Source organism: Plectropomus leopardus, chromosome 8, assembly GCF_008729295.1.
Source record: "Plectropomus leopardus isolate mb chromosome 8, YSFRI_Pleo_2.0, whole genome shotgun sequence".
NCBI lineage: Eukaryota > Metazoa > Chordata > Actinopteri > Perciformes > Serranidae > Plectropomus > Plectropomus leopardus.
Genome location: NC_056470.1, coordinates 32,924,669 through 32,948,317, shown reverse-complemented (window position 1 = coordinate 32,948,317; position 23,649 = coordinate 32,924,669). Strand labels below are relative to the sequence as shown.

The 23,649-nt window shown below is 39.0% G+C and overlaps 2 protein-coding genes across 4 annotated transcripts in view; one reads left to right on the top strand and one right to left on the bottom strand.

Moving 5' to 3' along the window:
- Window positions 1-8,703, bottom strand: part of spryd3 (SPRY domain containing 3) — a 65,364-nt gene extending 56,661 nt beyond the window's left edge. For 2 of the 3 annotated variants that reach the window (XM_042491815.1, XM_042491817.1), the window contains exons 1-4: window positions 8,613-8,703; window positions 6,699-6,826; window positions 5,030-5,105; window positions 56-180 (exon numbers count right to left, since the gene is read on the bottom strand). In XM_042491815.1, the coding sequence (XP_042347749.1) occupies window positions 56-180; window positions 5,030-5,105; window positions 6,699-6,826 (329 nt within the window). In that variant the 5' untranslated portion in view covers window positions 8,613-8,703. The remainder of the gene's footprint in view (window positions 1-55; window positions 181-5,029; window positions 5,106-6,698; window positions 6,827-8,612) is intronic. The other variant, XM_042491816.1, reaches the window with a different exon arrangement.
- A 4,585-nt stretch (window positions 8,704-13,288) lies between these two features.
- Window positions 13,289-17,493, top strand: igfbp6b (insulin-like growth factor binding protein 6b). Its single transcript, XM_042491874.1, has 4 exons — window positions 13,289-13,868; window positions 14,730-14,764; window positions 15,531-15,650; window positions 15,983-17,493. Exons 1-4 carry the CDS (start codon window positions 13,532-13,534, stop codon window positions 16,094-16,096), a joined length of 606 nt encoding a protein of 201 aa, XP_042347808.1. The 5' UTR covers window positions 13,289-13,531; the 3' UTR covers window positions 16,097-17,493.
- The last annotated feature ends 6,156 nt before the right edge of the window (window positions 17,494-23,649 follow it).

Genomic DNA, 23,649 nt, shown 5'->3' with positions numbered 1-23,649 from the left:
CATGCAAGAAACCATAGCTGTACGGTAGTGAATAGATGACTGTGGTTTGACTTACTTGCCGTTGTCAGCGTGGTAAGCTACAGAGTATGGCAGCCAGCCAGGCTGGTGGTCCAGCCTGTAGAATTTCGGCACCAGGCCCACAGCAATGGTCCCCCTCACCCCTGTGTCCACTATTGTCACCTACACACATACATACACACACAGACAGACACACACAGACAGCGCTTTAACTACAACTGTGGCACCAATTAACTTATTTTACCAACTGCCACACTTGGAGCAGGCCTCACTTATGTGACCTAAATGAAAATATGTTTCAAAAAAAAAAACCCAGCATGAATTTAGAGCAGAGAGTGGAAATTAAAACACAAGTCTTAAATTGTGAGAAACTTCAGCTTCAATAAAAACCTAGACTCAGGAAAAGACGCCCCCTAGTTAATCTCTGCCTCCCTTAGCCCTCAGTCTGTCTGGTTCATGTAGCTCTCCAATATTCCCAGAGTCCAACTACCTGCACAGGAGGTACAGCTGTCCAGATTATAAATGTGCAGATACACCGGTTTAACTACGTACTGCCAACTATTTCTATTACTGTGATAACACAAATATCAGTAGGCCCTGTTCACATAAAACAATTCAATTTAGCCTCTGTCTCTCACCATGATGTTCTTACCTTTTGCCTTTTTAACTACCATCAAATAATATCTGACAGGAAACACTCAGCATGTTTACATGACGTCGAAAAAAAGTCAAAAATATTGTGTTAGACGGACAAAAACTGGACTTTTGAAATGAATGTAAACATGTTAGTCCAACTGAAATCGGACTAACACACCCAGACGATGTGATTTAAAGTCGAGCTATTCCGTCATGTGAACACCTCAGCCGGAGGTTAACTGGACAAAGTTATCTGCACATGCTCCTTGTCTGCACGCCGGTCTCCCTATGTTTACAGATAGGGACTGCTCGTCACTTATGAGGGGGGAAGGGGTGCTGCAAAACGGGTCAGGCTTTTTTTGTTTTTGAAAAGCAAGCACCGAAGAGGGATTTGTGTTTTTAATTTTGACTTAGGTGAGGGACATACAACCTGAAAAGGCAGTATTTTACATTTGTTTAAATTAAAAAGCCACCCCCCTCCTTTTAAAAACTCCGGCACAGCAGCTAAGCAATACACTGCTGTGGACGATGCCACAGCAAAAACATACTTAAGTCTCTTAAAAAAATCAATATCATTTTTATTGTACACTTTAATTGAATATTTGCTCCTTTTTACCTTACACAGCCACTGATGGAGGCGGCAGTAGATCAGCACCTCAGTGAAGTAAAATTTTTCTCATGGAGTCTGGTGTTTTTGATATAACGGCTTCAAATCCCCGTCAGTAGGGGTTTTAATACAGCAAGGTAAATTGTGAAAATATTCTAAATATAGCGTAGGCTACCCTTAAACTGATATTGACTTTTTAAGGTGGCTTAAAACTAATCAATGAAGGCAGAGTTGCTCAGTGTCGTTTGATAATATGTACGTGAAGCAGCTGTTTTCTACCATATAGTCATGATTCAAGCTATATCATAGACTGTCTAAATGATATAGGTTGACTGCTCAAAGGAGGCATATCTCCACCTGCTGTGGTGAAAATGGACTTCTGTCAATAAATCGATTCTCCCCCTGTGCTTGTATACTGGGACAAGGACAGCTGTCCAGTTAAATGGCTTAATCGAGCTGTAACTGTAGCTCGACTAAACTGTGCATGTAAATATACTGAGTTACTGTAATGTTCTTACACCCCAGAGGTCTCAATATAATTCATAACATTAAAACGATACACACAGGATGCGCCACATTACCAACACATCATAAACCATCAACATACGGATGCCACTAAAGGAGTAAAAAAACTAAATAAAACTAAAAAATACATTATTTAGGACAAAAACTCACAAAAACACAGTCATCATGATCATCAGTCTTCTTAACATGGCTTTAATGTATTCCTTTTACTTTCATATTCCCTAATTGTTCCCTGTCTATTTGCTATAATACCCTCTAACCTAAAAGATTTTGTATAGAATTTTAAATTGAAAGTAAGGGTTCAGTTTGTTAAGTTTAATTAAATCCAAGTCAATCACGGTGTGAAGTAATTCCAGGAAAGTTTGATGATTATTGTGATCATATCAATTACCGTGACATTTTTGGTCATAATAATCACAGCATGAAATTGTTATTCCGGCACATCTGTCATTCATGATCAACCTCTTGCTCTCTGACATCATGCCATCCTGCTAGTTAAGTCCAATCAGAGCAAAATGACACACACTACAGAGCCAAATTAGGTGAAAGGTAACGCAGGCAAACACAACAAAACAGCCCCATCCGGTGTGACTCTGCATTTGTTCCCTTCCGGTGTCTGTGACCTCTCCGAGTCAATTCTCACCCGTCTAAATTTTCTCCCTCTCCATCTTTTCTTGCATGTCTTTTCCCCCCTTTCCCCACTTATCTGCCTCCTTCATTCTCTACCTCCCTCTTCAGCCCAGATCCCCAAATCGCTGCTCCTGCATGCATGTGAAAACCAAACTTCTTGGGTTTCTCTGACAGAAAATTCCAGGTCCGACTCATTTCCAGTTTGGATAATACTCGACACCCCTGCTTTGTTAGAGAACTAAACTCTTGGCCCTGGCAGGCCATCACTTCCACACATAAACCGTCAAAATACCGTTGTGATAGGAATAAAAGTTACAAAAACATGTGCATTGAGGACAGAGTGTGAATGTGCTCAGCGATGAGCCGTTAAGTTATGCTGATATGAATTTTTTTTCTATTAAAACAAGTGGAATGCTGCAGATGTTCAACTGGGCTTGAAGAAGACGGCAGTGACGGAGGGGAGATGGATTCCTTGTGAGAGCAGAACGGGGAGAAACACGAGGATTGCAGTGACGCATACATCGACAGGAGCCTGACCTTTATCAGAATAAACGCTCCCAAATTTTTTGAGATATCTGGAAAACTGACACCATGTGCGTCACGCGGTGGAGAATAATGTAGCATAAAACTCTGGGTAATGACCACACTAAAATCCACTTGTTTAAATGTCAGAGAGATCTATCGCACTCCAAATGTGATTCTCATTTAAATATAAGCGTTGTTATCGTTGAGATTTTTGGTAGGGAGGAGAGGGAGTGATCGGGAGGTCAGCTGAGAGTTTGACTTCACATTTAATAGAAATGTCACATCTGGCACAAATCTGGGACACCTCAGAGCCACGATAAGTAACGTCAAAGCAGTTTGAAATGTTTCAACATACAGCACTGTGCAAAAGTCTTAGGCCACCATATATTTGTTGTTTTAGCAAAGTTGCATACATATATTTCTCTGTCTTTTGATTATACAAACACAGAACACAGAGAACATGTAGAATTCATCACACCCCCCCAAAAACTAAAAACAAATGGTGATATTTGGTGTGAAACATGGTATCGTACAACCATAACAAAAAGTAGCGCAATAAATATTGAGCTTTGGACATGTCTAAAATGCAACCAGGTTTTGTTGTTTAATCAAAAGTGAAACTTTCTCTAAAGTCAAGTGAAAATAGTAATAAAAAATAGCTCCCTGGGATTTTACAAAGTAAAAGTTCCTCTCATGCTGACACCTCTTTTTAGTTAATTTTATCAGCAATCATTAAAATGAATGGCTGATGCAAACAATCAGCAAAATCAGCCCCTATACATGTGTGTGTGTGTGTGTGTGTGTGTGTGTGTGTGTGTGTGTGTATATATGGATAGATAAATAACCATAACAAAAGGTAGCTCAATTAATATTGACCCTGATGCAACCAGGTGTAAACACACCAGATGATTAGCATTGCAAATCTCATACTGTCGGCCCAAGAGAGCTCAAGAGAAGTGTAAAGGGAGGTTCACCAAATACTTACAGCTTTAGCGTGTTGAAGCCGTTTTATTCTAAAATGTTTTCGTTTTTAATACTGTATTCATATTTCCTGCATGTTGTGGTTTTATTTTTGTGAATAGAAAATTGAGAAATTAATGTGTATGATCATTACAACCATGCTAAAATAACAAAGTTTAAGGGGGCCTAAGACTTTTGCACAATACTTTATGTCTAAAGTGGTGCTTCTCATCTGAAAAAGCAAGACAATCTAAAAAGAATAGTGGGAGAAGTAAATCATTTAAGCTGATGCTGCACGGTCCTGTCTGGGTCTATTTGCAGCTCGGCAGAATGACGTAGGTTCACAGTGTAATGTATAGCCTAATGTTTCCCCCTGACGCCTGAAAACCCAGACGAGGAAGTACGTCTGCCTCACCTGCCGTCTCTTAACCACACGTCACAAGGCCCGCTCTGACATCAACAAACAAGCTGACTCATAAATAAAACACTGCAGCCCTCTGCACCTAATTTATGCCTGAACTTTCCTGTGCTACATCACCAAGATACTTTTTTCTTCGCACTCTTCTGTATGTATGAGAACCATTAGAACGACCTCATACGGATTCGCTAAATAAATGTCCAATAGTTTCTCCTGCTGCCAGTCCGCCTGCTGAAAAAACCCCACTGTGTGTCAGACTAATCTCAAAGATACCACCTAACCCACACCCTATCCCTCATTCCAATGCAGCTCGGACATTTTTGAGGTAGTGGTTTTGCACTGGTGAACTGGGACTGTAGGGGGGCACTCCGAATTTAATATGAAGTTGAGAAAATTGTCAGCAATGAGATTCCAGAGGGATAAAATTGCTGGCCGGATGGTAAAGCAATCTTGGGCACACACGGAGATGATGGTATGTGGTGGTAAGCCTATCATATTGTGAATAATCCCCCACCCAGCATTTCAAAATGAATGATTGTGCAAAGGACAAACGGTCTACTTATTTTCTAATGATAACCACATATCCAAAAAAAAAGTGGACAGAGATAGAGGTTGAACTAAAGGTGCACAGATAAATCTGACGGTCAAAATAATCAGTTACAGTAACAATGTCAGCTGTGGCTTACTGCATCACTATCAATGAGCCTTACCTCAAAGTAGCAATTTCCCTTTGACAGAGGATGGCCAGCCACATAGCAACCCACCTCTTCAGAGTTCCCTTGGTAACTAAAGAGAAGAAATTACAGGTTAACAATAGGTAACTTCGAATAGGTCCAACTGCAGTATGCACAATCAGAAACACATCTCGAAGACAAACCCCGTGTTTTCAGCAAAAGACTGTCCAGACACGAATCACATGTACCAGAAATATGACTAAAATATCTACTTAATACTAACAATTACAGGCCAATGATGGTTGATTTAGAGCTAGTCTTTAGTCAGATGATTATAGGGAGATATGTATAAGACGTATTTCACTGCTATAAAGATGGCCTTTTAATAAAACTAAGCCGTCTATTCAGTAGAAAGACACAAATACTTTTAAAATTGACCAGAGAAAACTGAAAAAGGACGCTCTTGCTCAAGAGGTAGAAAACCTACAATTACTAGAATTAACTACGCCGCACCGGACCAATAAACACTCCCACTAGTGGGTGACATAAGCAAACTTGGATGTGTGATACAACGGTGGCCAGCCGGCAAGAAACAATCTCGTATTACTATTAAACGGTAAGTGGAAACATGTTTCTTAAAACAACTGCAGTGACAAATAGGCAACTCAGTGAAAGAATTTTGGTTTGCCAGCACCAGGGGTGCATACTAGGTAGAAGAAAATTAAATTTAGATTAGGACACAAAATGTAAGTAATGATAAATAATAAACATTTAAATCTAAAATCAATATTAAACTAAATATTGACAGTGCACAAATATCAGCAGCACCAAAGGGCAGTAAGGGTGCAGTAGACAGGTTTGACTCAGTGGATTAACAGAAGGCGAAACTGAATGTGAGTATCTCACACGCCCAGTAGTGGCCACTCCTCAGTCTTGTTAGTCAGGGGAGACGTCCGAGTTCAATAATGTCACAGCTTTAGGAAAAAGGCTATTTTTCAGTTTCTGCAGGAAGCATTTCAGCAGTTACTTCCTGTTCACAAACTCTCGCTTTTACAGCTAAAGAGGCAGTAAAACGAGATTAATCTTGATTTTTTTTTTTATTAGCGCTGCCTAGTTTTACCATTTGATGTGATTTCAGTCCGAGTTTGAGAGAGAGAGAGAGAGAGAGAGAGAGGCCGGTTTGTCTCTTGATCCACTTCTATACAGTACAAAGCTAATGTTAGGCTAGAAACGAACTATGTCACCAACACTGTAAAGCTGTGTCTGTAGTCTCATTTAGCCAGCTGTTACCAATCGTCTTTTTTGAGACACATAAAAGCTTCAAAGTTCACAGTGGGTTATTTACTATTTTATATACTATTATAAATATTTAACATATTTTATGTTGCAGAACAAAATATTAAAGTCTTTCAAGCCTGTGTCACACAGGCCTAATTTCAGGCTTCTGACCAAAAACCTATTAAAAAAAAACCCACTGACTTTGTGACGAGGGAAAAAAGGTGTTGATATGCTAACAGATTTTCAGGTTTTTGGACTCTTTCCTGTGGCACTCTATAGCACACACAAATTTTGTCAGTTTTTATAAGAAGGCAGCCAATGGGCTGGCAGAGAAACCAACACAAAGTAACAGAGAAGCATCTTTTGAGATAAACCTAAATCAACAAAGCCACATTTTAGCCGCACTTCAGTTTAATAACAGACTGACCTGAGTGTGTCTCCATCCTTCTGTAACCTCATATATCGTTCCTGTGCTGGGCGGCCATCCCCAATATCTCTCATTCGACGCCTCAGATTTAAGAGGCATCTGTGGTGTAGGACGTTGATGTCATCCATCTGAATGGAGAAAATGGGGGGAAAATTGCACATTACCACAAGTTCTGCATGCCATGTAATGTTTGCTGTCCTGGATGTTTGCTGCCTGAGAGAAGAAAAAAACAGCTCAGAGCAAAGTGAATTACATATTATGTACCAACTGCCCAGATCCCATTAAGCATTTGCTCCTGATTTTTCTATGCAACAGTTCATACTCTCGTGCAGTCCTCTCGGATCAATATCAACATGTGGCCACAATGATGGCAATGAGGCAGATTCAAAATATCAACAGTTGTATCCTTTGTAATAGGGGTATACCGATATTGTCTTCTCAGGGCCGATAATGATTATTAGCAGGTTATGAGACTGATAACCAATATTTGGAACTGATACTGATATACATTTACAAAAAAAGGAAAATTGCTCAGTATTTAGAATTTGAAATATAACACAAAACCTTGTTTAAATGAATTTTGTTTTCAACTTTCAACATCACATACAGCAAATTCCCAGCAACTTTTTTTCTGTAAAAAGCCAAAATCAGGAGAGTTTCTTAAAATTAATAGCACAAAAAGCTGAAGGGCATTAACAAATCTATAAAAAAAAAATATGAAGGAAACAAAGCACACCTTCAGAAAGAAAAAGGTGAAATGCCTTTAATACATTAGCAGGTTCTTAAGGTAAAACATGATTAAAAACTATTACTTTTCCAAACAAATATCAAATTTCAAGTGTCCTGGTTCCGTCCTGATTCTTCTAAAGTCATCATTTAAATAAATCATGAATGAAGAAAAATAGCTCCCTGAGGTTTTATTAGGTAAAAGTTCATGCCATGCTGACACTTTTTTGCTTTGTATCAGTGCTCAAAATAAAACGCAGATGCATCCAGCCAGCATCAGATATCACAGTATGACAACATCATCAAGTAAACATGAACCACCTCCAGATAAAATACTCCAGGAAGTAAGACACAACAAAATATATATTGACCAAATATGTATACATGTATACATACATACATCCATACCAACACAGCCCCTTAAGCTCAAAATTCAGACTCAGACAAAATAAAATAGAACTAATCTTAATGCATCACTTCCAAACAGTGTATGTTAATCCAGTTCAAAATCCGATAACTTTCATAATGATCGGTCTGATAAATTCAGTTATAGGAGACTTTTCTCCATCTTTCCCAAGCTTTAAAACGATAGTCAGATAAAGCAAAAACATTATCAAAGTGACTTTATTAAGGGGCCATCTTCCATATGTCAAATTATTTGCTGATTATCATGGAGCCTTCTAGTACACAATAAGTCACTTCATACTTTGTAGGCACTGACTTCACGGTACTGGTGCCACAAAGCCGAACAAATATTGAATATCGACTAAATATTAACACAAAAGACGTTAAACTGCCGCAACAAGGGGGAGGTGGGCGTGCCAATGTTTACATTTGTCGCTGTCAAGCTCTGCAAGCTAGCAACCGTGCTAACGACAATGCTAACTTAATTACTTACGCTAGCATGAGTGTCCCGACAGTTAACTGCTGCCGTTTAAACTAGAGACTGTTTACAGCTTTGTGTTGACTTAATGACGTTTTTTAAAAAAAATTAATTTGTTTTCACCAGCTGGTGACGAGGGGTTAATTACTCGCAAAGCTAAACACGGTTAGCACCATTAGCGGCTAACGGGATAGCTTCTCTGCTCTGAGGTTCGGTGTTTAGCAAAGAAGACGACTGTTCCTAAAAGGTGGAGCGCGACACAGTGCTTTATTATAGGTGTCATTATCGATTAGTCAATCGCTTACCTGTTATTTAGAGGTCTAAAATGACGGAAACTCACTTCTTGTCCATCGGCTGTCCATAGCTCCTCATCAAAACTTTGGAAACTAGAGTTCGGCGCTTCCCAGTGACGTCACGCCCTCGTTACTGAAACAGCCAATCGCATCGAGTTTTGAGAGACAGTGACTATTATTCAGCCAATCATGTCTCTCGTATCGTGTGTGTGTGTGTGTGTGTGTGTGTGTGTGTGTGTGTGTGTGTGTGTGTGTGTGCGCGCGCGCGTGCGTGCGTGTGTGTTTGAGTGTCAAATCCATTTATCAAAGTAAAAGTACACACGTATTAGCCAAAACTATACTCAAATCACCTCAAAGTAGTGTTTGGGAGCTTGACCTAAAATAAAATAAAATAAAAATAAAAATAAAAATGTATTAACTGCTTTATATTTTGTATTAATAATCTGACGCTGTCAAATAAATATTTTGGAGTAAATAGTATAGTATTTGCTACAGTGGCATGGCATGAAGTGGAAATATTCAAGAAAGTACAAGTAATAATGATAATAACAATGCACTTTATTTATAGAGTACTTTTCATACAAGCACGTTTAACTGCCTGGTTGTATGAAATGTGCCAACAAATAAAGCTGCCTTGCCTTAAAAAGACAGAAGAAGACAAGCAAAATATAAAAGTGAAGGTAAAAAGTACAGAGACCAGTAAGAATAATAACAATTAGAGAATTAAAATTAAATAATAATAATAAGAAGAATTATGTTCATTAAAAGCCAGACTAAATAAACAGGTTTTCAGCTGTCATGGAGAGTCTTCATCTCTAGCTTTTGGACGGGTACTCCAGACTTTTGGAGCATAGTGCTGCCCAATTTCTCAAAAGAACCTTAAACTCTCCTCTAAAAGATATTGGGAGAAAGTGGAGTTTCACTAAACCTGGTGTAATACGCTCCCTCTTCCCTGTTTTGGTTAAAAAAAATATGATTTTTTTGATTGACTGTTTAGAACGGGGTTGCAATAATTTAATCTATTTGAAATAAAAGCATTAATATGTTTTTCAGCATCTTCACGTGATAGGAACTGCCGTTTATTGGCAAAGTAACTTAAAATTGTATGAATAAATGTAATTATTTACATTGCACCACTGGTTTCATGATCTTAAACTGAAATATTGACATCTTAACGGAAGGTCAGGGGGATACTACTAACCAGAGCAGCGTCCCATTACAGGATTTTGTGAGGAGTTTTGTTGCTATGTTGAAGTGGTGGCAGAGAGACCTCCTGAGCCAGCTGGTACAGAATCGAGCCGGGGAGGCGGAAAGGAGGAACAAACTGTGGCTGGAGGAGGAAAAATGAACAACTCGTGAGCATTGTGGAAAAGAGAGCCCCCGTTGGTCTGACGTGTGTCTTGGAACATCTGCTCATATGTGGAAACAGACCGGCTCGCGAGTTGATGGGAACACAAGACGGCAGGTGATTTCTGTCCTCCTCGCCAGGATTAATCAGAACAACAGGCTGCTGATGGCAAAGCAGATTTTGGCTTCATGTGGCCCCGAATTCCAGTGGGAAGTGCAGGCTGGTGGGTATGTCTGTGTGTGCTCTGGTATGTCTGTACTACTACTGCAGGAGCAAATCTGACCCAGAGCCAGGCAACACAGCATTTTCTGTGTCTGTACACTAATGTCCTGCTTATTTTAAAGTCAGCATTGTTGGATAAATATTCAAACTATGCTGTTGTTCTTTTTTATGCCAGCTGTGACCAGAGGCATCATGTTTTCAGGCTGTCCGTCTGTCCAAATGTACCCATTGTTATGAATGCAATATCTCAAAAAGGCATTGAGGAAAATTCTTCAAATTAAGCACAAACATCCACTTGCACTCAAGGGTAGACTGATTAGATTTTGGTGGTCGAAGGTCAAAGCTGAGGGTCATTGTGACCTTGTCTGTCTTATTCTTGTGAACACAAAATGTCAAGAAGACCTTTGGAGAACTACTTCAAATTTGGCACAAATGTTAGAGTAGACTCCAGGATGAGCTGATTAGATGTTGGTGGTCAAAGGTCAAGATCAACATGACCTTACATTCATCTCATTTTTGTAAAAGTGACATCTCAAGAACACCTTGAGGGAATTTATTCAAATTTGGCACAAATAGTCACTTGGATGCAACAATGAGCTGATTAGAACTTGTTTACAGGTCAAGGTCACTGTGACCATGCATTGTGTCATTTTCATGAACAAAATATCTGAAGATGGCCTTGAGGGAGTTTCTTCAAATTCGGCACAAACGTCCACGTGGAGATCTTCTGCATGTGAAGCATCCATGTTTTCGCAGACATGGATGTAAACTGTAAGTGCAACTTGACTGGTGCACGGAGGCATACAAATGCAAGACGGTATATCTAGTTTGGTATCATGTTCATGTTGCATCTGTCCACAGAGCGCCCATGGCAGCGCTGCAATGTCAGATAACACAGGAGACAATGAGACTCCAGATAAGAGAGGAATTCCTCAAAACTCTACTGATGATCTTTGTGTGCAGATCTGTGGCTTTGCTTTCATTTTCTCTTTTAATACATATTCTTGCCATGTTATCATGTGGTGCTTTACTCTCTTTTAAAAGTATAAAAATAACATATTTTGCACAAAAAGAATTGCAGACGCCTTAAAAGTGATTGTTGTTGTATAAGAAGACACTTCTGTAGATTTACAGGTACTTTTTCTCACTAGATCTCACTGAGAGCTGACATAAAAGAGGTTTATTTGAAAACAAACGGCTTGATTTCTTTCAAAAATATGGGAAGACAGTAATGAGCAACTTAAGAACAACTGACCCAAACATTAACAAAAAATTAGTGAAAAGTACAAGAAAATTAGCAACAAATAATAAAAAAACAACCTGTTATAACAACAGAACAAACAAACAAGGAAATGACCCGGAAAACGTGCTTAAAATTATAATAATTATATAATATAATTTTAAATAGGTAATTATGGTCATTACAAATATTTTTTACTCTAGATTGTTTCTATTTTTCCTTAGATATTTTTTCATTAGCTTAAACAAAATAAATCTAAATCTACTTATTTCTTGAAATTTTCCAGACATTTCTTACCAAGTTGCTCATTGCCTTTTGTCCCATGTTTCTGAAAGAAAATCAAACAATAAATCTATTTGTCCATCACAAGAAAAGTGATGTTGATCAAAATTGCAACTGAAGTCTGATCGAGTCAAGTCATGTGACTCCAGTCCCCCACCGCTGCCCAAATCCTTCAGTGCCCTAAACATGTGCATGAAGTCAGTTAATATCTGAGAGCTGATGAAATGTAATCTAGAACTTGAGGTGCTTATTAAAGACTGGATTAGACTTCAGAGGTAACGCATTACAAATCTGACTCAGAGGTGATTTGATTATGCTGAGGCACAGTTTCAGTTGCACAAAAAAGTTCACAAAAGCACATCCAGACAACAACAACAACAACAACAACAACAAAAAGTGCTGGACAAGAAATAATACAAGAGAAAAAAACAAACAAAAAAACCCAACAATTTCTGCACACTAGATTATGCTTCCATAAATATTTAATACAGTTACCGCCAGAGTGACGTGTGGAGCTAATTTGCTTTTCATCAGACAAGTTAAAAATGAAGACACACCCCTTCAAATACTAACCACACCGAGTCACCTGACAGATCACCTGTCAAGTCACCTGGTCCCCAGCAGGCTCCCATTCATAAGTACAAATTAAGACAAAACATTTTTTAACACAATGTGGATTAAACCTGTGATGACAAGAAAAAAAGAAGAGGATGAAATAGCAAAAATATTTATATACAGATAAATATAAACATCAACACATATACACATAGCCCCATTGTAAAGTACAATGACGTATAGCTCAACAACAAGAAAATCACTAGAAAAATTATATGAACAGTACTCGTTTTAGATAAAAACCAAGTGAGCAGTACCTAGAGTCAATCAGAACAACCCGGAAACTGTGCAAAAAATATCCATTTCACATAAAATGACATGTAAAGTAAATCAGAACAACTTGAATATCATGTAGAGTTTCAATTGTTTCCTAAAGCGACAGCCCAGTTTGGTAACTGACATTTTTGAAGTACATTCAGGAGACTTCATTTCGTTCCAGTTTGATTTATATTTGCATGCAACTCATCAATTCAACACTCTCTAAACTTTGATATGTGGCTCTGCAACTGAGCCCAAAAGATTCAGCTGTAGCACTACACGTTTGTCCAGGAAATATTCTCCACAGGATCCGAGCCGGAGAAATCACACAGCTGTGCATTTATTGTAGCAAATGGCATTGCAGTGGTGAGGCTGATGGAGGCACGTATACATTTGTATTTGTTACCATGGCAAATGTTATTCCAGAAAGGTCTCTGACACTGGAAAGAAAGTGCAAAAAAAGCTGTTTGAGCCTTAGCAATGTTGAGCATGAGTGGAAGAGCTGGATGTATGTGTTAGTATATAACAGGAAAGGGTGGAGAGATTTTGATAATTTCTGAAAGGAACATAATCCACCCCCCACTTGCTCTCTCCCTCCCTGCCACCTCCCTCTTATTCTCTCTCTCTCTCCCTCTCTCTCTCTCTGAGTCCCAGCCCCTGAAGGTGTCATAACTGTGCTCTCTCTCTCTCTCTCCCTCTCTCACTCACTCTCTATCACCGCCTTTCAGATCTTTAAAAGCTGGTGCTTTGCTGTGTCTCTCTCGATCTCCATTTGTCTCCTCTGGCACTGCAGGGGACTCAACCGGCAAAGCACCAAGGAAAGCTACTGTATAGAAACGGGAAGAAGACTGAGGAAAGGGGAGAGAAAGGGAGAGAGTGAGGGAGAAATATACATCCAGAAATAGCATCAGCCACATTTAACTGACAGAGAGGGACAGAGTGGAGAACCTGAGACCTGGACAGAAAATGCCTATCCTTTCTAACTTAACAACCGTTGTTTTGTTGCTGATTGCTCACTGCGGATCATGGACCGGGGCAAGCCGCTTGGGCCCCTTCAAGGTCTGTCCCTCCTGCAGGGATCCACTGGGGGCAGGTCGGCCCCCCAGGGACCATAATGTTGCCGGCAGCACGTCAGTGTTGGCCCAGGGAGAGCCCTGTGGTGTGTACACTCTGAGCTGTGCCAAGGGGCTCCGCTGTGTGCCCCCACCAAGGGAGCACAGCCCCCTTCAGGCTCTGTTGCAGGGAAGGGGCATTTGTGCCAAGCACAGCAGGACTAGTCCCACTGAGAGGCCCCACCCCACAGGTAAGACACTTTATACACACACACACGCACACGTGCATGGAATCACGTATGCACACGCACATGCATGCACCTTCAGATGCACACTGCATGGATACTGCAGGTAGGCGAGACATGTGCATTTGCACCAGAAATAATTGTATTTACTGTGCTGCGAATTGCATGTGATGCTGTGTCACTCACCAACAAAAAGAAAGGCCAATTAGTGTGTGACATTTAAGCCTGGATGCATTTGTGCAACACAGATGAAATTTGCAGACCTCAAGCATCCAGTTCTGCTCAGCAGTGCCTCTGGAGTCACTGTGATAAAAATGTCATTTGTCATTATAATGTAACAGATTTTGATTTGTTAATCAGAAATGACGGCAAATCACATAAAACAAAGACCTTTAATTCAGTCTCTGGCTGGTGCAACAGTGTCTAAGTGACGATTCGTGCATTTATGTGATTTGCAAAGTGTCATATATTTCAACCATTTGAATGAGAGGCTGCATGACAATGATCTGTCCTACAAGTGTAGAGATTTTAGAATGAATGTGAAACTGTCAGTGTTACCTACATCCTGATCAAGCTGCTTTTTATTGCAGTGATCTCCATCTACTGTTCAAACTGAGATACTGCGATTAACTATCTGGAGAAGGAAACATACTGATGGAAATTAGGTCTCTAGTTGAATGACTACCCCGGATAGATCTCATCTGAGTGCCTGCTCAGTTATGTCTTGTGCAAAAAAAAGCAAAGATAGTTTAAATATTATTATATATGCAGCTTATATTGCAAAATGTGACATTGGATGTGGTTTGATGTTAACGGCTACAACGGTTTTATGTCACATTCTCATGCCGGTATGTCGTTTCCTCTCAGGTCCCCATCCCTCACACAGTGGTGACATTGAAAAAGTAAGTTCATGCTCTTATTTTACAGTCTTTGATGAGTGATGCTGATGGAGCATCACCTACATGATGAAAAATCATACATGTGTAACGCATTTTATATAACAAGATGGCCTTAATGCACATCATATGTGATGGAGTGGGTTGAACATCGAGCTGCATTGTATCATAGAGAGTTATTACCACAGATCCTCTGCTGTTTGGGGTGTTGCAGTGGCATGTACACACACACACACACACTGCCCTGAAGCCATGCATTATGGTGCATGATGTGTGTGCTGCTATGCGGCAGAACTAATTGAGCATGATGTGAATCAGGAAAGTTTCAAGTCGGCCGCTGCCGCCACAGATTTCTCACTTTGCGAGCTGCAGCATTTGAACTAATATGTGTTGTTGTGATCTGGGGAGCAACAATAGCCACATAATTGATCAAGATGGCACTATTGAAGTGACACAAAATCGCACAGTCACTTCAAACCATCCAGTGACCTGAAAAGCCAAAGCATTGTGTAACAATATGGTTATATAATGTTATACAATATGTGACATCTGATATAAATATACATTTCCCCTGCTTCTGGCTCTGATGCTGCATCACTGTAGCGAATCCTTTGTGATTCACATCGACATGTGTTGTGATCAAAGAGGATTTCTGCCAACATGATCACCTGAGGGGGGATAGCAGCTTGCCTCTGCCACTCTTTAGATGAACACAGGTCCTCCCTCTTCGCCTCTGGTGATGTTTGAAGTCATTCTGCGTTGCTGTTTTCAGGCACCCTGCCGCAAGCTGCTCAATAGTGTCCTGAGGGGTCTGGAGCTGACAATCTTCCAGTCTGACCGTGACATCTATATACCCAACTGTGACACTCGTGGCTTCTACAGGAAAAAGCAGGTAGAGTGTCACCTGAAGCATCATGAAACACTTTATTGGCTCTCATGTGGTGTGAAAATGTGTCTTTGCTGCGGTGTCACCGTACTGTAGAGCTGCACTCCACTGCAGCTCTCTGTGCGGTGCATCCAGAGATTTGCCTGTGACCATAAGGGGCTGAGAATAACTGACACTTCTCGCTCTGAGCCTCTCAGCTGTGAGCTCAGAGAATCTGCGCTATGATGACATATCATTTTCTCTCTCCTCTCTCTCTCTCGCCACCTTTTTCCCACTCAATCTCCGCCCTCCGTCCCCTTTCAAAAATCTCCCTCTCTCTGTCTTTTAATCTCACACAGTGCCGCTCCTCCAAGGGCATGCAGCGTGGCCACTGCTGGTGCGTGGATGAACTCGGCACGCCCGTGCCCTCACGTGCCAGCGAAGATGGTACTTTACCATGCGATGGGGAGTGAGGGATGAGTGTGTCCTATTGCTCTGAGCCTGGAGGAAGAGGAGAAGGTGGTGGAGGAGGAGGAGGAGGTGGTGGAGGAGCAGGAGCGCAGGGAGAGGGGGTGGCTTTAGCATGTGCTAGACACTGCCTGGACAGGAGGTAGCAGGGATAAACCACTTCCTATGGAAAACACACACCAGTTAACGTTCATGTCCCTCTCTAGAAGCAAGACACACACACTCTCACAGTCCAGCAGCAGCGACAATAACATCTGCCTGAATGTTCAACAGTTGCAGCAACGTCCTCTGCGTCGTCCGGTGACATGCTGCATGCTCACATTAATGCTCCGTGAACTGCCTCAGTGATCCAAGCGGTATTACTCCGAATGATCTCTATATTCCCTGGCTCTTGTCCTGGCTTTCTGGTAGATTTTGAGTTTCCTTTTTACTTTAGGATAGCTGACACTGCCTGTGTTTGTTCTGATCTCAGTGGGCTGAAATACTGTTACGCAGGTGATGTGACACAAATGTTTGAAAAACGTGTCTCCCTCACCGTCCTCTCTCCCTCTCTCCAAAGATACACTGATATCAACGTACCTAATTGACAGAATATTTCTTTTTCTATTAATTTATTTTTGTGTTTCCATCAAGTACTGCTTGAATCTTACTATATAAATGTCAAGTCAGAAAAAATAGTCTTACGAATATGAATGCTTCTGTTCATTTTATTTGTCAAAATGGCGTTCTGACTGCTTATTAGTTGATTGTTTGTACATATGTTGGAATTTTGTGGTCGACTGTGTGTTCTGAAGTGGCAGACAAAAAGCTTACGGCTGTTACCCTTTTCAAAAAGTTGTAAGGCATATTTTTATACACGTCAATATAATATTTTATATATGAATTGTTGGTTTATTTAATGAACTACAGTACAATGCCATGTATTTTTATATTGTCAGCAGTTTCTTATTTAAAGACAGAGATTATTTTATTTCATGTTAGGGAGAAGTGTTGTGCTTTAAAGGCACCTTTATGGCAAAACTCATCACACTCATCAGAGCTCTATTCAACTGCTGCACATCTTTATGGTTATATCTCATGTTTTTAAGTTCATTTTTTATTTATGCTTTGTTTATTTGAGAATTGAGAATGTCCATGTTACTATTATGTTTTATTTTTGGCACATCATACGACAAATTCTGATTTCAGTAGAGAAAAAAAAAGATCAAATTTGTTATTGTTATGTCTTTCCCAAGTCCTTGCAAAAGTCATGAAATTGTGTGCTATTAAAGTGTGATTAGAATTTATCTATTTCTGAACAATCTTGTTGTGCCAATGTGTGTGCCGTGATGATAGGTCCATGCACAAAGGACCTGTAAGATTTGCAAATATGAAAATAAAACATAATGATAATAAAAATGGAGAAGAATTAAACATATATTAATATAAAGACGGTTGTTGGGTGTTTTATTTCTTTGATATTAATTCCTGCTGCTGTTAATCGCATGTAAATGAGTACATTTGATATAGTACTATGCTTAAAGTGCAACTTTGAAGTTCCTGTACTTTAAATTATGTTATTATTCTTCCACTGCACTTTATGTTGGAAAAAATTTACTTTTTCCTTCACTACTTCTATTTAAGAGCAAAAGTTTCTAGTGACTCTACAGAATAATATTTTACATTTAAAAAATTGATCAACTTGTAAAAGATGCTACACAGAAACTTAGCGACAGTTTTAAAGTGGTTAGAATTTATGTTGCATGCTTAAATCTCATGTAACACTTATAAATAACTAATAAATAAATAATAATAATGATAGATGTCATAAAATAAACTTTGCATTATGAGTATTTCTACATGTACATTTAGCCAATAATACCTCTGTATATTTACACTATTAGGATTTTGAATGCAGGACTTTTATTTTGTAATGGAGTATTTTTTTAACGCTCATGCCAGCATATGACCATGCTAACATGCTAAAGTTTAGCAGGTGTAATTTTTACCATGTTCACCATCTAATTTTAATGTATTAGCGTGCTAACATTTGCTAATTAGCACTAAACACAAAGTACACATGCAGGGTGATGGGAATGTTGACAGTTTTGTAGGTATTTGGCTAAATAAAGTATTCAACACAATAAATCCTGACCTGATGATGGTACTAACATAAAATTTAAGGATCATCAAAGTAATTAAAGTTTGTCTTAAGGGGGGAATTTATGTCTGAACCAAATGTCATGGCAATCTAACAGTTGTTGGGACATTTCATTCAAAGCCACAAATGTCAACAAAAATAGTGGCACGAGAAAACAGAAGACCGTGAGATACTTTGCCTGGGAACCATGAACATCTATGAAATTTTTTGACTGAATAATTGAAATTTTTGACTCACGGGTGGTGCTGGCTGAAGGGAAGGGGATCACCAAAGTCATCAGGATTCTTCCTCTTGGCACTGTGGATATCTTGTTGCAAAGTTCATGGCAATCCATCCAATGGGCATTTTTTTGAAACCCTAAAATGTCAAACGAGTGCTGGGGATAGGGAAAGTTCAAAGTATTGAGACTGAATTTAAAGCAGTCTATCCAATTGTTGTTCAAATATTTCAGCCAGGACCAAAGTGGTGGACTATTAACAGGCTGTTATTGTCATCCATGCTGCAAAGTAATATAAATAAATCTAAAACAAAAACTTACTGACACTAACACATCAACACATCAGCTGCCAGAGGAGAGACTGTATCGGCAGGAAAATGAAATTCACAGTTAGAGAGACCAAATTTTAAACTTTTAGGCTGTTACATGTAAAACTGCAATGCCTGTTCCCATTGGATCCCTGCAGGAGACCTGAGCAGTTTGACTGATACTTTGCCTGCAAAACCATTTCTGTATCCATTACTCAGCATGTGTTACCTTAAATTTGTGAAATAAACAGAACAGAAAATCCGAAACAGGGTAAAAAATCTTCATGGATTAAGGTAAAAAGGGGTACACATGTAAAAACAGTAAAATTATCTAAAAATATATGTTTAAAAACTCTCACAACATTCGGGCAACATGATCCTAGTCTCAGTTATCCATAGACTGTATATGAAGAGGGATGAGGGACCCTCACTTACCCGCGCTGAGCTTCAGTGAAGCTAAAATAGCCCGCTCACAGCTGCCGCCATCTTGCAATGTTGATGTCATTGAAAGCCGGAGTCTGCGCAGTAGTGATATTTGTCCGACCGGTCGCGAGCAGCTGTATTGAATGCAAGCACACGGATTGGCTGTCACAGCTGTCAATCATGGTGAAAAAAATCCCCCTTTTGTATAATTTAATAACTCATTAAAACCGAACTTATCATAAAGCAAACACCTGTACAAACATCAGGGTGATGAGAACTACCTTCAGTGTCAAAATCCACCTTTTGAAAAAATGCATTTGGCATGTACTTTGAGTTTTTAATTTGGTCCATGTCCCATTCACTAACACTGAGGGGCGGGCTTTATGACCTGTACTGCAGAAAGATACTTTGATGTCGTCCATCTTTACATACAGTCTATGGTTTAGTGGTGAAGGGACATTTTTGTAGGCTAACCCTGAAGTTAGCATCGCACTGGTTCCCTCATCCAAAACCTGATGGGATTTTTGAATGAGATTTTCTATTATCGCCAAAAATAAGCTCTGTGACGTACACATGTTTATGGGACTTACATGTTTTGTTCAGCATGATAATGTTCACGGATGAACACCACTTTTTTGTGTTTTGATGCATAAATTAAATCTCCAGAAGCAAACAGCTATTGTTTGGCTATAAATGAACTGTATTGTGGTCGCACAACTTAAACGTCACAACCGAGTGCGAGTGTTGCTGTAAAGCTGTACAGGCGGGCGAGTGGGTTTAATGAGTTTCTGTGTCGCTGTGATAACGTCTAACATCCACAATAAACACTGTTGTCCTATTTAGCCACTTATTAGCAAGCGCCTTTTTTAACACCTTGAAAGTTAAAAAATTGGGTTTACTGATGTATTTTATGCTGCAGAACAAAATGTCTACTCACATGCACAAATACATCCATGTTTAGCTCACTAGGTTCCTCTTGCAGCTCCACCTCTGTTTTTTTTATTATTTATTTTTTAAATAGCTCTTGTTTTTATTTGACTCTTCCCTTGTTTTATTCTTTATTTTTACATATATGGATTTTTTTTCTCTACTAAATGTCGTAATCCTCTGTGTAAAGTCACATATGTATATATTGTCCTCTGCTACCCCTTATTTTCTCTGTGTTTGTACTCCTAAACATCAATAAATTTCAATAAAAAGTTAATTAAATTTTAAAACGGTCACGTTGACCTTGAGCTTTGACCTATGACCACAAAAAACTAGTCACTTAATCGATGAGTCAAAGTAGATGTTTGTGCTAAACTAAGAGAAATTCCCTTAAAATGTTCTTGTGATACCACAATCACAAGAATGTGATAGACTTTGGACTGGATAACACAAAAAATAATGCTGTCGGCCATGGCTATTCCTGTTGTGGAGGCATTAAAACCCCAAGTTTTCTCTTAACCCTCCTGTTATATTCAGCAGCAGTAATGTTCCCAGATCAAACTGGCGTGGTGCATGTGCAACCATCTGAAAGCAGAATATCAATTTTCTCCATAAACATTATCTTTTGCTCAATTAATATCAGTTTTCTTAAGAAAGGTGTAACCAAGTTTCTCACCTCTTACAGATCATGGTTCACAGAATTCACTTGTTTTTCATAAAAAAAAAAAACAATTTTCAACCATTTTTTTTCTGTACACTCGTTAGACAAAATGGACAAAAGGGACTGAAAAAGCTCCTTTTTAGCAAAACCTATGACCTCTAAATGACTTCTCGCTGGTTGCTCTTCTTGCTTTTATGTTCCTATTTATGACTTTTAAATATGCTTTGATTTGATTGTTTTTTTGTTTGTTTCTGTTATTTTGGTTGTTTTTTATCCGTTTTTTTATGCTAATAATTTCATCATGTAGCACTTTGAGAGTTTGTTTTAAATGTAAAGTGCATATATAAATAAAATCTATTAATATTATTATTATTGTTTAAATTCAAATTTACATCTTAAAACTATCAAGTGTTTACAATTTTTACAACAGGAAACCTCAACAAGAAGTGTTTGTGTGTTCATGTGTGTGTGGTTTCATGCTCCAAAAATTATTTAAAAATATTTTTCCTGTACTTTTAAACTTTGAAACGGGTCAATTTGACCTGCAATACAACAGGAGGGCTAAGCTTTTTTCAGAAGCTGCTGAATATGCAGCTCTAATCACAACAGAATCATCTGGAATAAATCATGGATATTTCTAAGAAGAAGCGTGCTCAATCGTTCTGCCAGAATGACATTAATAGTGATGAAGATGATGAAGTGTGGCACTAAATCAGTTGTCTAACCTGACAACAAAAACCAAGACTTGTGCACAGTCACTGCTGAAGCTTTGGTCCCTCTGAATCATCAGCAGCTTAAGAACAGGTTACTGTGTTTTACTGCTGCAGTTTGAGGCTTTATGCCCTCTGCAGTCACCAGCAGCAGTGAAACAGAGATTACACATTAGAGCACATTAGAGTCATGCTGCTTTTCTGCCATTACTAGGCACATAAAGGATCATTTTCTCCTGCTTCGCAACACAGGGACCAGATACATGCCTGTTTCCAAGGTAACGGCATAGAATATCCCATTTGTCCATGCGTGTATGAAATGGAGGCCTTGCAGAAAATTAAGGAGGAAGCATGATCCTTTGTAGAATCACACCACCACATGTCCTACTTCTCTATCTAGGGTGGTTTGCTATTCTTGGAGATTCTTTTCTGTGCATTGAGCATGAGATGAAGCCAGTGATACATCTGTCAAACACAATACAATCCACCTACTGGTCTGTGTATACTGTAAGCATGATGTGAGCGAAGACGCAAAAATGTCCACATTTCAAAGATGATATCGGCCGAAACTTATAATTATTTCAGATTATTTTTATGATATTGTCATAAAATGTTCTCAGTGACCAAACAAAGTGCACGAGAGAGTCAAGACCAAAAACCTGTGCTTGTTTTGTCTTAATAAGGGATGTTCCTTTTATTTTACTGTATTAATTTATTTACTTGTGGGGTGAAGCATACATTTAAAAAAAACATCAGTATAATGCAAATGTGTCAGATTTAGCCAAAGGGTACAAAAGAGCTTTTCACACAGATAAAAAGGTGTGTAGGCTACAGTATATGAGAGACAGTGCTGTCCTCATAGCATGGAAAAAATGTAACCAACCAACCAACAAACAGAAATACAGCACAAAATGATGAACTGATCAGTGGGACTCTGCTAAATGCTAGTAGATGCTAATAAATACTTGTTCTTCGTGCAAAATTGGCCAAGTTGGCTTCTTTTCTTCAGGCACGCCCACATTCTCCTCTTCCTCCTCTTTTTTTTGACTTTTTTGAGGACAAAAATGCAACTGTAGTGAGAGCTCAATTATTATTATTTTTTGCATTTTGCTCTTACCACTACACTGGTGTAGATGGATGACATGGCAACGATGTTTTGTTCATGCGTATTGACGTCAATGGACGAAGGTCTTAGCCTGCAATTAAGTAGGCGATGTCATCGTACAGTCTGCATACGTCAAATCTGATGTCGTACCAAAGTTGCAGATATAGTTGCACTAAACCTATAAGACTGAAAAATCTCACTGTCTGCAGGAGGCTTCAGGAGAAATAACCCTGATGGCGTTATAGTGATGTCATCAGGGTTATCTCTGTATTTCAAACTGAAGGTTTGGAAAAGTTTTTACCAACATGAGGGACTAATAAAAGTCTGGATATCTCTACTCTGCTGCACAAATGTCAACCTTTTATTTGTTTTAATTTGTATCTCACAAGACCAACAACTGTATAGAAGTGGAATACCACGTCACCAGAGCACCCCTTTAATAAAAAAACCAAACAAAAAACAATCGTGCTTCATGTAAAACCGTGTGCAGCTGTGTGTCTGTCAGATGTTGTGACTATGTTTAAGGATCTTACTGCCCTCTAGAGTTTAAAAATATCCTCTCATAATTAATAAAAGGTTGCTGATTTGTACATTTGGGTTCCTCCAGCTAAAGTAGGACCCTAAAATACAGAATGATCTTGCATGGTTTGAACCAACTAAGTGTGCTGTCTTGATCTCTTATAATCACTCAATCATTGTCATTATCAGTGATGGAAAAAGTTTAAAGGATCTTAACAATGGCACTATACACTGTGGTGTTACTACTACTTGTAAAGTAGTGGAAAAGAAGTGTAAATAAGCATACAAATGTACTACTGCTTTCTACTGTTTTCATTGCTTTACTCTTTCCTCCATGTTATACTTCAGTGTCCAATTTCTATTTCCAGTTGCTCAGGATCAGAAATACTTGATACTTTATTGATCCTCGGGGGGATATTGTGGTTTGTTACAGTCTCTTTTTTGTAAAGCAAAGAGAATTATAGAAGTAGAAATAAGCAGTACAAGTACACAGTATGTTGAAATATAACATGTGCTGAGTATGTAAAGTGTCTGAAAAATATAAAATG